Raw genomic sequence first — 12,866 nt, 5'->3', positions numbered from 1 at the left:
TGTTCCTCATCATGGCTCTTCTTCATATTTCATTCATCTTGTTTTTGACATAAATTGACTATTAATTATAATAAATAAGCATATCCTCATTAAAAACCTATATGTTGGCCCAGGGTTGCCATCCGTCCGGGTTTGTCCTAGTTTAGAGGGCATCCGGGGACCGTCCGGGGAAGGTTTCATTTGTAGACCGGGTTTTTAAATAAGAAAATTTAAAAAAAATTGTGTCGCCCGCGAGTCACGCACTATCTATGCTCGCACACCACGATCAACCGACGAACCATGTGTATTCACCGTTCCCCCACCCCTCCCGTCGTGGTAGCCACGGTCCGCCGTTCGTTCGTTCGAATTCACGACGCGCGTCCCGCACTCCGCAACGACGGTTTGACGAATGCAGATATCGCGTCGTTCCAGTTAAGCGGGTGAACTTACGAAGGTACATGTGGTAAGCAAAGAATATTTTTCTTAAATATCGTAGTTTAATTTTTACAGGTAGTGCGACACTGCTCTTCTGAATGCTATCCACATTTCGATTATACATATGAAAATAAGTGTATCTATTCTTGTAACCTTTTTACACGAACAGATTAGGCTGAAATTGCATAAATTATGTATGATTATAACCCGCTGTAAGTAGGTACTTAGCTACTTTTTATCCAAAAATATAATAATATTAAGTCAAGATGCTCATTTTGCTTTTTGAAATTTTAATTTTTATTTGCTTAGAATTTTGTATTCTATAGTTCTAATTTTATCCCTTTGTTTATTTATTGAAATTCTCTATTGACTATATTTTTAGGTACTTATTTTATTCTTTTCAGATTAGACACCAAAATGCCTAAGCGTAAATGCCTATTTAACAGTGATTTGGAAAGTAAGTTCCCGATGTTTAAAAAAGGAAAACAAGAGTTTAAAAAATGCACACATGACTTCTACAATGAAATTAAAAGATATATTGAAGAATGGATGAAACCTTTAAAACAATTTGAGAAATTTGATTGGATGTTTTGCCGAAAATTAATAACAACACAGAGTGGACTCTTATTGAAGACACTGTCCTCTATTTAAAAGATAAAAATATAGACATTGACGACGCAAAATTAATTGATGAATGGGTGGATTTAAAGGATTTTTGCAAAAACTTAACTGAACAAGATAAGCTTTTAAAATTCAATCAACTTTGGGTACAATTTTTTACAACGCCATATGCGAATTTATATTCGGAATTCCTGAAAATTGCGCAATATTTTTTTGGCATTCCGGCGCATAATGCCAACGTGGAGAGGGTATTCTCATTAATTACACAACAATGGACTAAAGAAAGAAATTTACTAAGCGTAGAAACAAGTTTCTTCAATAATTAAAATTAAATTCAATTTCCAAGAATACAGTTGCACTGATTTTTATAAATTACTTTTAAAAAGGGAAGATATTCTAAAAGCTATCGGAAAAAATGATAAATACAAAAAAACTGATAAGTAAAAAGGCAAGAGGCTGAGGAAAACGCTTTAATAGCTAGATAGACAAATCGTGTTGTGAGTGCAATAATTGCTTTTTATTTTTGTAGTTAAAGTTATGATTGTTTTCATTGAGTAGGTTGTTGATCAAAACTTTAAGTTGATGAAAATAAGTATAGGATTGATTATTTTGATTTAAAATTTTATTAATGTAACTTACATTGATGTAGGTCTAAACTTTAAAAATGTTCTGTTTTGTTGTTTAATATTTAAGAAGACTGCATTTAGTTTATATTCTGCTAGAATAAGTATATTTTGTTGTATAAATGACTGCTGATAAAAAGTAAGACAGATAATAATTATAGAACTATAGCTAAAAGAGTTACCTCAAAAATTGTAAGACTGAATACTAGAATGGTCTAAGTAGGTACTTTTAAGATTTTAATTCATTAAATATATGTTTTTGTTTAATATTTTAATAAGGTTTTGTTTTCTTATTTCAAGAATTAAAAAAGCTGATTTATATTAACAATTTGTCAATTTGTAATATGATTCTGTTTTGTTAAAATAATGAATGAGTAAAAAAGGTGATTTATAACATTTTTAACTGTTTTTTTTACATTGAATATGTTTAAAAGATCTTGTTGACATGTCCGGCTTTCGGACTCTAAAATCCGGGGTTTTCACGCGTTTTGTTCTGTTTTCCAAAATTTAGAGATGGCAACCCTAAATATACCTATACATGTATTAGATATGTTTGAATTTTTGTTTGCAGATTGTCATACAGTATCCTGTGGATCTAATGTGGATTCAGCGAATGTGAATAACGTTTTTGAATTAGATTATTATCATATTGCTGGAATTATGATCATCAATGATGCCACCGGCTTAAAAGGACAATCCGCCAGCATATTTATATCATATTAGTTAACCCCAGAAGAATGATCCGAGGATTTTTTTTCTTCATTATCAAGCTTTATATATTTTCAATCGATAATAAAATGTATCAATCTATCAAATTTTCGATTTTTTTTACAATCCTTCATTCCAATATAATCAATTTCAAATATATAAATACCCTTTTCAGTCCTCTGTTCTTTCTCTTCAGTTATTTCCAGTTATATCCTTCTTATTCTAATACCGTCCTTCATTTGCACAATGCTATTTGCTTCCTTTCTGCACACATGCTCCAACTACCTGGCTCTTTCATTTTCAAACTTTCCACTATTTTCCGGAGAACTTTCCTTACTTATCTTAACAAATACTTCTATTTTTTCAGCATTCGGTAAACTTTGTTTCGTTGCTGTTTTTGCTTTAAAAATATTATTTGAGAACCCCATTATTTTGCTACTCGATTTTCTATCGATTTAGTCCCATCATCCGTATTCGTTATAAGCACACCTAAAGTTTGTTCTTGGTAGCAGCACTGGAACTGAAGCAGTGAAGGCCTGTTCGTGAGTGTATAAGGTTTGTACTTGGTAGCAGCACTGGAACTAGAGCAGTGAAGGTCTGTTCGTGAGTATATAACTGCCAGTGCAGCTATCAAGAACAAATCTCTAGATAGTCGAAGAACTCAATCGTCAATTGCCGTTGCACTTCCATATATTTATTATTTTCGCCATTCTTCCTAAAGCCAAATCTTTTTGATTCCTGTACCAATCAATTATAGACTTTTCCCATTCCCTACAGGATCTGGGTAATAAAATTTTCATTATTTCTTTATTGTTCTTATTAACAGGCAACAAAGAATTTTATTACGTATGATTGCCCAATCACCAGCTTTGGTTAATAATTTACTAATATACTATATTCGCCTTTATTTATATATCTCTGAAAAGTTCAAACTTTTTTCTCTTTCTCAACATATTCTTCATTTTTTTTTTCAACACACTCCTGAAGACGTTGCTCTTGTATTTCTAAGTCGAAGCAGACTTCCGCCAATCCGTTGACGAACCGTGCGAACTCTACTTAGACTTAATCCTTGATTAGTTTGAAGCGGTTGCCACCTAAGTGTTCTTTTAATTTAAGAAGAGGTGAAAATCACTGTAGGCTAAATCCGAACTGTATGGGAGATAAGGAATAACAGTCCACATCAAATTTCTAAACAAACTCTTGTATTGGACGAGTGAACGCTTAGTGGAATGCACTGTGTGTAGATCTCGAGGAAACCCTAAAAACACTTTCGGAATTTTATTACAACACCTGTATGCATACTGATGATCATGTATTTTACTCTAAAACTTTTTTGAATTTTACTTGGATACTAAGAAATCGAAAGAATATCTCGATGATATATTTAATCTGAATTTCTGATATTTCCACTGAGGAGGATTTTATAACATCGATGAAATGATTAAATATGCAAATTTCTACTTCAAATTTCTATAATCAAAGTATAATTCAAAAATCTTTTCATATATTGAATTCAGCCTACAGATTCCAGGTATTACTTTTCGTTCTTCTTTGAACTTTTTTCAAAGTCAAATATGATATACCTATCCACAGTAGTTTATTACCGTTTCCCAGAAGCAACTCGATATTCACACATTGGCGTTGAAAAATGTGATTTTATAATTAGGGTATGCTAAATATTTTGTAAAAACAAGCAGTGATAATTGTATGATTAACATATTTCACATTTATACAAAGTGGCTACTTTAAGATGTTGGCAATACTCTGTCCTCTTCCAATATGTATCGTTAAAAAAAGAAACATGTGTCGAATGGTAAAAATAAAATAAAACATAAACGTTATTTAGACCTACGCTAGTGCATCTTATTCTTGAAATCTTTCAACTGTCTTAATAATTTTACTACTACGTTTCCTACGTTGAGTATTACTTCACCCTACCGGGTAGGTCACAAGCAGCACAGCCACGTACCATATCAAAATATGTTGCAATAGAATATAACATACAGAACTAGAATATTCAATAATTGTAAGTAGTTAGTTCTTTCTGATACTTAAGATTATTAACATCTTTAATTATTTTCACCAGCACACCCTTCCCTAATCCATTATAATCTTTATCATTGATAGCTTATTTGTAAACCATATCTAGAAATAATCTTTTCCTATTGCAGCATATCTCGATGAAGAACGTGGCTGCGTTGTTTGTTGTCTAGCCAGTACGATTTCCCACCATAGGGAACGCGGTAGTAGAATTATTAAGACAGTTGACAAAAATTCATAATAACGTTTCTGTAAATAAATATAGTAAAGAATTCTTTAAATGGTTCATATACAAATTTTTAGTTCTATTTCATTAATTTTAATACAATATTTCTTTTTTTATTTTTTTATTTTGATATTCTTGATGTAGGTGATCTATTGATCAATATAATTATGAAAATTGGCGGAAGTAACATGTTATTACAAACAAAAATAAAAAAAATATCACGAAAGACATATAAGAAGTTGAGGAAGAATGATATAATATATAATATAAATAAAACAATCAATTAATAATTTAAATCTCTTAATTTGAAAATGTAGAAGAATAATTTTTTTCTTGTGCTACTCACACGTGCTTCTTTTCTTTCCATAATTTAAGTTTCCTCTTCCATTAATATTTTTTCATATTTTTTTTACTTCTATCAGTGGCTTGGAGTTTTTGAATCTTTCCCAAAATTGGTACTGAGAACTCTTTTTGTTATCATTATCAAGAATCAACCAGAATAAGAAAAATATTACAATTGTAAATAATAAATGTCACCGATTAAAAATAATAAAAATAATTGTTGAATTGAATAATTGAAATAAAAATTCTATAAATGATCTAATTTATTTGTTGTGCAATTAGGGGTTGATAACTTTTTCTTCTAATATGTATTGAAGTGATCTACTGCTATTTCCAATGCAACAGCTATTTGTTTCTATTTTACTTCAACCCTAAACTTCCAATTATTGAAGTTTTCTTAGGGTAACTCAACCACGTGTTCATAATTATTAAAAGATTGTTGAATTAAAGTTACTGTTCTTTTTTCTTCTTTACAATTGTGAATATTCACTAACAACTTAAACTTCTCATTAGCTGGAATTTGGTGTAGTACAACCTGTATTATGATAGATCGTATATGTGTCCATTTCATATATGTAAAACTCCTATATGGACAATATTCATTTTTACTCTCGTTCGCGACACTTTGTCTACAGTACGCATGCTTAAGAATGCGCAAAATCGAGCTGGAACCCCGGATGATAGAGAAATCGTTGCCATTCTTCTTTATTTAGAACAACTTCCATTTATCGAAACTGTCAATACAGAAATATTACACATATGAGCCATTTATAACTCCAAAAAATTATTTTTCGTTAAGTCGTAATCTTTTATGTATAATCTTATGCTAGAAACAAATCTGGACCTGTATCGAAAAAATGTTATACCTAGTAATTTAGTAAAAAGTACAAAATGAGAATAATACATTTCCAGTACTTCATGTTTTTTCTTAGTCAAAAATTTTTTTTAGTTACCTACAATCAGACTTTTTTGTTATGTTGTTTGAATGAAAACATTAAATGTCACAGTAACTTTATTAAGAATTCGTTTATAATAAGAAAAACTAAAAGTATGAATAACATTAATCCAAGTTTAAATGGAACAAAAGCAACAATTTTGTATTTCTACATCATTGATTTTTCGTTCTGTATCTTTGTTATAACTTGTGTCCTTAATCCTTGTATCTTAATTTTGCATAATCGCAAATGTGTTTCATGAGTCTCGCAACCTTCTTAATCGCTTGTAGATTGTCTGGATCTACCTCATCATCTGCGTGATTATATGATTTTCCAGTTTCGTTTTCCATTTGTTCCGTCTTATTAGTTTTGTTTTCTTGAGGAATAATTTGTTCATTCGATCTATTTATTTTTTTACCAATCTCTACATTTTGTTGAGAAAATTCAGCTGAAACATTGTAACTGGTGGTATTCATCTTTGTTGAAATGTCAGATTCAATGTTTAGAAGTAAATCTGCTTTTTTTTGCATATGTATACTGTTTATGATTTGTAAATTCATAATAACGTTAGTACCGTAATATTTGGCCGGACGGAGAACTAAAAATTGATATAATAGTATACGTTCCAACAAGTCAGTGTAATTTGATTATCGAACAAATAATGAATTCAAATATTCAATATTCCAAGAAGCATTTGATCTAATTTCGGATTGTTTTTAGATGTTGGTGTAGCGTGAGACTATAAAGTGTGTTCATTTTGACAATAGTTTAGTAATTCATCATTTGAGTAAATCAGTAGAAATTTATTTTAAACAGACTTATTAGGTAAGTATCCAGTAAATCCAATATGTAAAGTTAAGTTTCAAATATAAGGGATTTGAGATAATATTCAAGTAATATTTTCAAGTTCTAAAACATTCTCAAACATCGATGTCATAATTCGATGGAAATGCTAAATAGACTACATACACTGCAAATTCCAGCTATGTCGCTATGCGTTTGCGTGCTTTTAAACGTATTTTTAAATTAATGTTAATAATGAGATGTTTTCCTTATCTGTCAGTTGATAAATTAGAAGATAAAAAATATAAGAAAAATCCGTAGATGTGTGACTAACTAAGAAAAACACATTTTTTGCCAAAAATCCATATGATTCAAATATGTAATCTTCTTCAAGAGCAAAACAATAATTCCAACGCTTCTCTAACTTCTTGGTGCCGTTCTTGTAAAAAGCTTTCTCATGCTTAAATGCTCATGCATAATTATAAACATACTGCCTTTTAATATGTTTAAGGCATCGGTTATCTCACGCAATTTCACTTCACGATTAGATAGAACCAACTTGTGGACTTTTTTGATGTTTTCTGGAGTAACCATCTCAATTGGACGACCACAACGTTCACCATGATCGGTGTCTGTACGACCAAGTTTAAATTCAGCAAACCAATAACAAATGGCTCTTTTATATGTATATTTGGAAGAAGACAAAATATAAAAAGAGCAAAGGTTGTGGCGTTTTTTTCCGGGAGATCTATATTCATCAATCAGCACCTGTGGACTGAAGAAACTATGGCAGATTTGTTAGCTTATTTTCCTTTATATATGATTGTTGTTGAATAGTGTCCAAGAAACCCTTTTCGGAGGACAAAAAAACCTTGATAAACAACATTTGTGGTGAGAAGGGTTAATTGCTTTTTATACCTTGAAGCATCGTTAGCTACAAATAATGGTAAATAATGTTCCAATCTTTCAGATTTCTCGAAACTATAACAATCAGGAAACTATAACCCGAAGAAGATCACCTATCAGTTGATTGAAAATCCTAGCCTACAACGAGATTTAGATCAAAGTTACCGAGCACCCATTCTTAGGATTTTGCAATAAAACTGTTTCTTCCATTTTTTTTTCCAGTCAAAGTGAAATTAGAAAAATTTTAGCTATTTTCTGTTCAAGTGCGAAGTTGATAAACGAAAAATACATAGAAACTATTTGAAGGATAATTTGTTTAGGAATTTTTGCTTTTTTATTTCTATTAATTTTTCAAAGTTTTGGATTTGTTTTCGTTGCTAACGCCCATAGTTTTTTTTGTTTCATAATTGAAACATGAACATCAAATAAAAACAAATGGAATGTAACAGGAATTATAATTACATTTTGATTACAATAGAAAAAACTAGCAATAAGAATTATTCTGATATAGACTTTTTTAATAAACTCAATATGGAGCAATAAAAATAAGTTGAATATTGATATGATATGAGTATTAACAACAACATCATTTAATTTTTATTTTATGTTTATGTGACATCTTGTTGTGAAGTTCATCTTTGCATCTAGCTAGTAAAATTAGCAAAGGTGAGATATGAGTCTTGCAACCTTCTGTATCTCTCGATAATTGTCTTCGAGTAACTTATTCCTTGCGGGATTATCATACGTTTGTCCAATTTTGCCATCCTTCTGGTCGATAATATCTAGTTTTTCTATTTGTTTCGTCATCTCAATTTTTTTTCGTGGAAAGTAATATCCTTATTCGATCCATTTATTTCTTTACCAAACTCTGCCTTTATTGAATTGCTAGATTTAGCGTTTGAACGTGAAATTTCTACTATTTTTGGCATATTGATGTTGACTATGATTTCATGTTCACAATAACGTAAACAGATGTAGTGCTCAAAGTAAAAGACTGTTGCGCTCCCATGCATGCAATCCGATGTATCATAAAGGAACAAAGCATATAGATGTACGACATCATTTTGTAAGAGAAACAATATTAAATAAGGTTATAAAGATGAAGTATTTATCAACTGATGTTATGCCATCAGATGTTTTAACTAAGAGTCTATTTTCTGAAAAGCATTTCAAGCTGATAAATTTACTTGGTTTAATAGGTACTTGAATTTTGTTGATAAGTGGGGATATTAGTATATGTTTATGTTTGGATATCAAACAAAAGTTTGGTATTAATAAATAATGTTTTTATTTTATTAGCTGGTATCACTGTTAAAAAAAATGTGAAGTAATGTCATGCTATGTTAATAAAAAGTTGTATCAGTCTTTTGATGATTACCTGAAAGGAAAACACGTCGCCTTTTATTCCACTAAAATATTAAATTATTTTAATTAATATAAGAGTAAACAAATAAAAGGATAAATGAAAAAATGAGCTACTATTCTTGATTATACTCCAGTAAACTTTCCATAACTTAATGGAAAAGTGGATTGAGGGTAAACCACCGAAACTAAGTATATTTGGCTCATAAGCTTATGCCAAAAAATTTAAAAAATACCTCAGAATTTGACTAGAGAAATAAAAAACTTCAGGTGATAGGATACTCGAATAGATATCGGCTCTGGAATAAAATTGAAATACTCCAATAAACATTTTCTGTAACTTATGGTGATTTCTAGTTATATAAAGACTATATAAAAGTAATGAAATTATATAAAAAGGTTACGAAGTTTTGTAAGATCACCTTTTAGTAACACAGTTATATTACGGTTTTATAAAATTTCTGTAACTTGTGGGTATATAAAGAAGTGTTTCCATCACCATTTAATAAAACATGTAGTAACTGTTACCAATGTGTTTATAACAAATTTATATAAGGTTTTCCGTTACCTAAATTATATAACTATATAGGCTCTGAGTTATATAATAGTGTTTCTAAACACAATTAAAAAAATTGGGGATTATTAGTGTTTGTATATCCTATTAAAAAACTTTTGGTAACCAAGTTAGGGACAACCATTTCTTTTATATACATCGGTTACCTTAAGTAAAATCAATTGCCCTTATATATCTATATAAACTTATTACAGATGACGATTGACAAAATGGTTGCCGGTGTCGATTGTCTAATAAGAATATATTATTAAGATACAAAGTTAATACTAACAGTACTAACACCAGCTGTTTGTGAGTAGTGAGCAGCAGCAGTGTAATAAACATTAATTTATTATTGTAAAATATCGCTATGTTACGATATTGGAAAAAAATAAAGCACAGCTCTGCGTTTCGGCGGAAAGTGACAAAAAATTTTAAACGAATCGTAGATTGTGTACCGGTTACTGCTACTGTTAGACAGATAAATAATGAATTTTTTCCGCCACCAGTTATTCCTCAAATTACAGAACAAAATTATAGCAGTCCAACGCCAACGACGGCAGAAAATGATCTTACTACTATTACTACATTTAGGCTGCTTCTCAACTATTACTTTTAGATCATTATTATTTTCATTTCTTTGCTGTGTTTGTTGACCAAAAACTGCCTCTGTGGCCTTCTGTAAAAATATTGGTATATATTGAGCCCTAAGTGTAGGTAACTTGTTTTAGTAAACATCTAAGAAATTTAAATATTTGGTAGGTTTAGAAATCCGCACATGCATGTAACCACTTTTAAGTAGGTAATAGATTAAAGCTCGGATGTACACCCTCATACATCTTCATTTTTAACACCGAAAAGCACTGATTGTTTTTAGTATGCAGTGGGATCAGGTTTGGGTAAAAACCTGCATAATACATAATACATATGAATGTCTTTTTAAATATTTAAAACTTATACTTAATATAAACGTTTTATTCTTAGTTAAATTAAGGTTATGTTTTATATCAAACATGTGTTAACCATTGTCAAACTTGAAGTGTTCTTTAAAACTCAGCTGCTCTCACGTCAGTTATTGAAAACGCGATGCGCGGGTTGCCTAACTTTAAGTATATAACAACACTTTCAGTAACGTATGTTACTTTTAATTATATACGAGATCCTTGGAGGCTTTAAGTTTTATTTTAACACTACTAGTAACTTTAAACACTACTACACTACTATATAACCCACAAAGTTATATATCATTACTATCAGTTATATAAGAGGAGTCCAGTTGCAAAAGTCGCTAATTTACTTTTTTTTAAATTTTGAGCTGGCAATGTCAATCGCCAGCCAATTCTACCTTCTATCGTTCTGCCTACTATATACGGCGCCAAAACCCGCTTATTTCCTACAAAATCAATCACAAAAGTGAAATTGGTTGCAAAAGTCATTAATTTATCACGGCGTTTGACTCCATAACTCATTTATTTTCCGAAAGAGGTTAGTTGTCAAAACTCGTTACTTTTCATATAAAATTTCATGTACCGTTGCATACGTCATTCATTTCTCATTTTTGAATCTGACAATATCATGTTTGACGTTTTACTGTATCAGTGATCGTGAACAATTCAGTCTTCGGCGTTTGTGCGGTTAGAGTGCCGGCTTTGTGAAAAGGTAAATATGAGTGCGTGAAAAATGTAATAATCGTATAGTTTTGTTAATCTAGCTGTGGTCTACAGAGATGGGTCGATGTGTCGGAGATTACGATCGTGGGAAAGGAAGAAAGAGAATTGCAAACAAAAGGGAATGGAAAAGGGAGAAGGCCAAAAGGATTCGGTATAAACTTTGTAATATTATTTACTATTCTTTTTATTCAATTATCTCTTTTTATACACAGGTATAGTGCTCATGCGCCTCCACAACTCCCTTCTTGTAACCACAAGGACACATCGTCATTTAAGTGTGCGAAACTCACGCAGCTTGACATTGAAAATTTCCACAAAATGTTGTATGCAAACAAATCAAAACAATCACAAGATTGTCTGTTGCTCAAGTACACCAATCAATCGCTGCCGAAAAAGCGAAGTGAAACTGTTGATGGCAAACGAAAAGTTGCTGTAACTACAACATACTTTGTCCCGAGAAAAACGGGAAACGTTAAGGTCTGTCAGAAAACATTTCTGAATGCTTTGCGGGTATCAAAGGACAGAGTGCGAATTTTGTGCCAACGCCACTTCCTCAAAGGAGAAACGCCAAAGGAGCGACGTGGCGGATATCGAGTTAACCAGGCATTCGCTGAAAAAAGACAAACCGTAAAAAATTTCATCGACCAGTTGCAGCCTGTTGAATCGCATTACGGGAGAGATAAATCAACGCGTCTGTATTTACAATGTGATCTCAATATCAGGAAGCTTTGGAGGCTGTACAACAGTGCACAAGGAAGTTCCTGTTCACAAGTGAAATATGAGTTTTTTCGCGGTATTTTTACCAAAGATTACAATATAAGCTTTAAAACTCCAGCAACTGATGCCTGTTCAACATGTATAGAACTTCGGCTCAGTATTCAAAATTCAAATGGTGCCGAAAAAATTCATAACATGGCTATGTTACGAGTTCACCGCCTAAAAGCAAAGGCATTTTATGATGAGCTGCGGACTGAGAAAAGCGACACCTTGATGTTAGCGTTTGATTGCCAAAAGAACTTAGTATTGCCAAAAGTGCCAGATCAGTCCGCATATTTTAGTCGGCAACTGTACTTGTTTAATTTTACTGTATGTGCAGGCTCATCTAAAAGTGAACAAAATAAGGAAACTGTCACTATTTATCCTTGGTTGGAAAATGAGTATTATCGCAATGCAAATCAAATTGCTTCCACAGTTTTTTACCAATTAAATACCACTGCTTTTGAGACAAACATTACAAATGTCCAACTTTTTGCTGACGGTTGCCCTGGGCAAAACAAAAATATGGTTCTAATAGGAATGCTAATGTACTGGCTGCAAATGAAGGCACCTAAACATGTTAAAATCATTGAAGTGGTATTTCCGGTAGTTGGACATTCATTTTTGCCGCCAGATCGTGTTTTCGGAAGAATTGAACGGAGCATTAAAAAAAGAGAATCTATTGTCAATCCCAATGAATATATTGAAATTTTTGAGGAATCCGGCACCGTCAGACAGTTCGGCAATAACAACTTATTGGTATACAACTGGAAATCAGCCCTTGGCAAAATTCTTAAACCCACAGCGCAGTGGCATTTTAAAATATCACTGTGTAAAAGAATTATATGCATATGCACCAAGTCCAGTTAATCACGATTAGCTTGTAATCATGATTAAAATATCTCGATTAAGATAATTTGCAATGCG

At 31.6% G+C, this 12,866-nt stretch overlaps 1 protein-coding gene across 1 annotated transcript; it reads left to right on the top strand.

Annotated features, from left to right (window-relative positions):
- Positions 1 to 10,780: 10,780 nt before the first annotated feature.
- On the top strand, positions 10,781 to 12,809 carry LOC130902959 (uncharacterized). Its single transcript, XM_057815248.1, has one exon. It carries the CDS (start codon positions 11,502 to 11,504, stop codon positions 12,807 to 12,809), a length of 1,308 nt encoding a protein of 435 aa, XP_057671231.1. The 5' UTR covers positions 10,781 to 11,501.
- Positions 12,810 to 12,866: the final 57 nt, after the last annotated feature.

Source organism: Diorhabda carinulata, chromosome Y, assembly GCF_026250575.1.
Source record: "Diorhabda carinulata isolate Delta chromosome Y, icDioCari1.1, whole genome shotgun sequence".
NCBI classification, from domain to species: Eukaryota; Metazoa; Arthropoda; class Insecta; order Coleoptera; family Chrysomelidae; genus Diorhabda; species Diorhabda carinulata.
The sequence above is the reverse complement of the archived record's forward strand: the minus strand, read 5'-3'. Positions and strand labels throughout refer to the sequence as shown.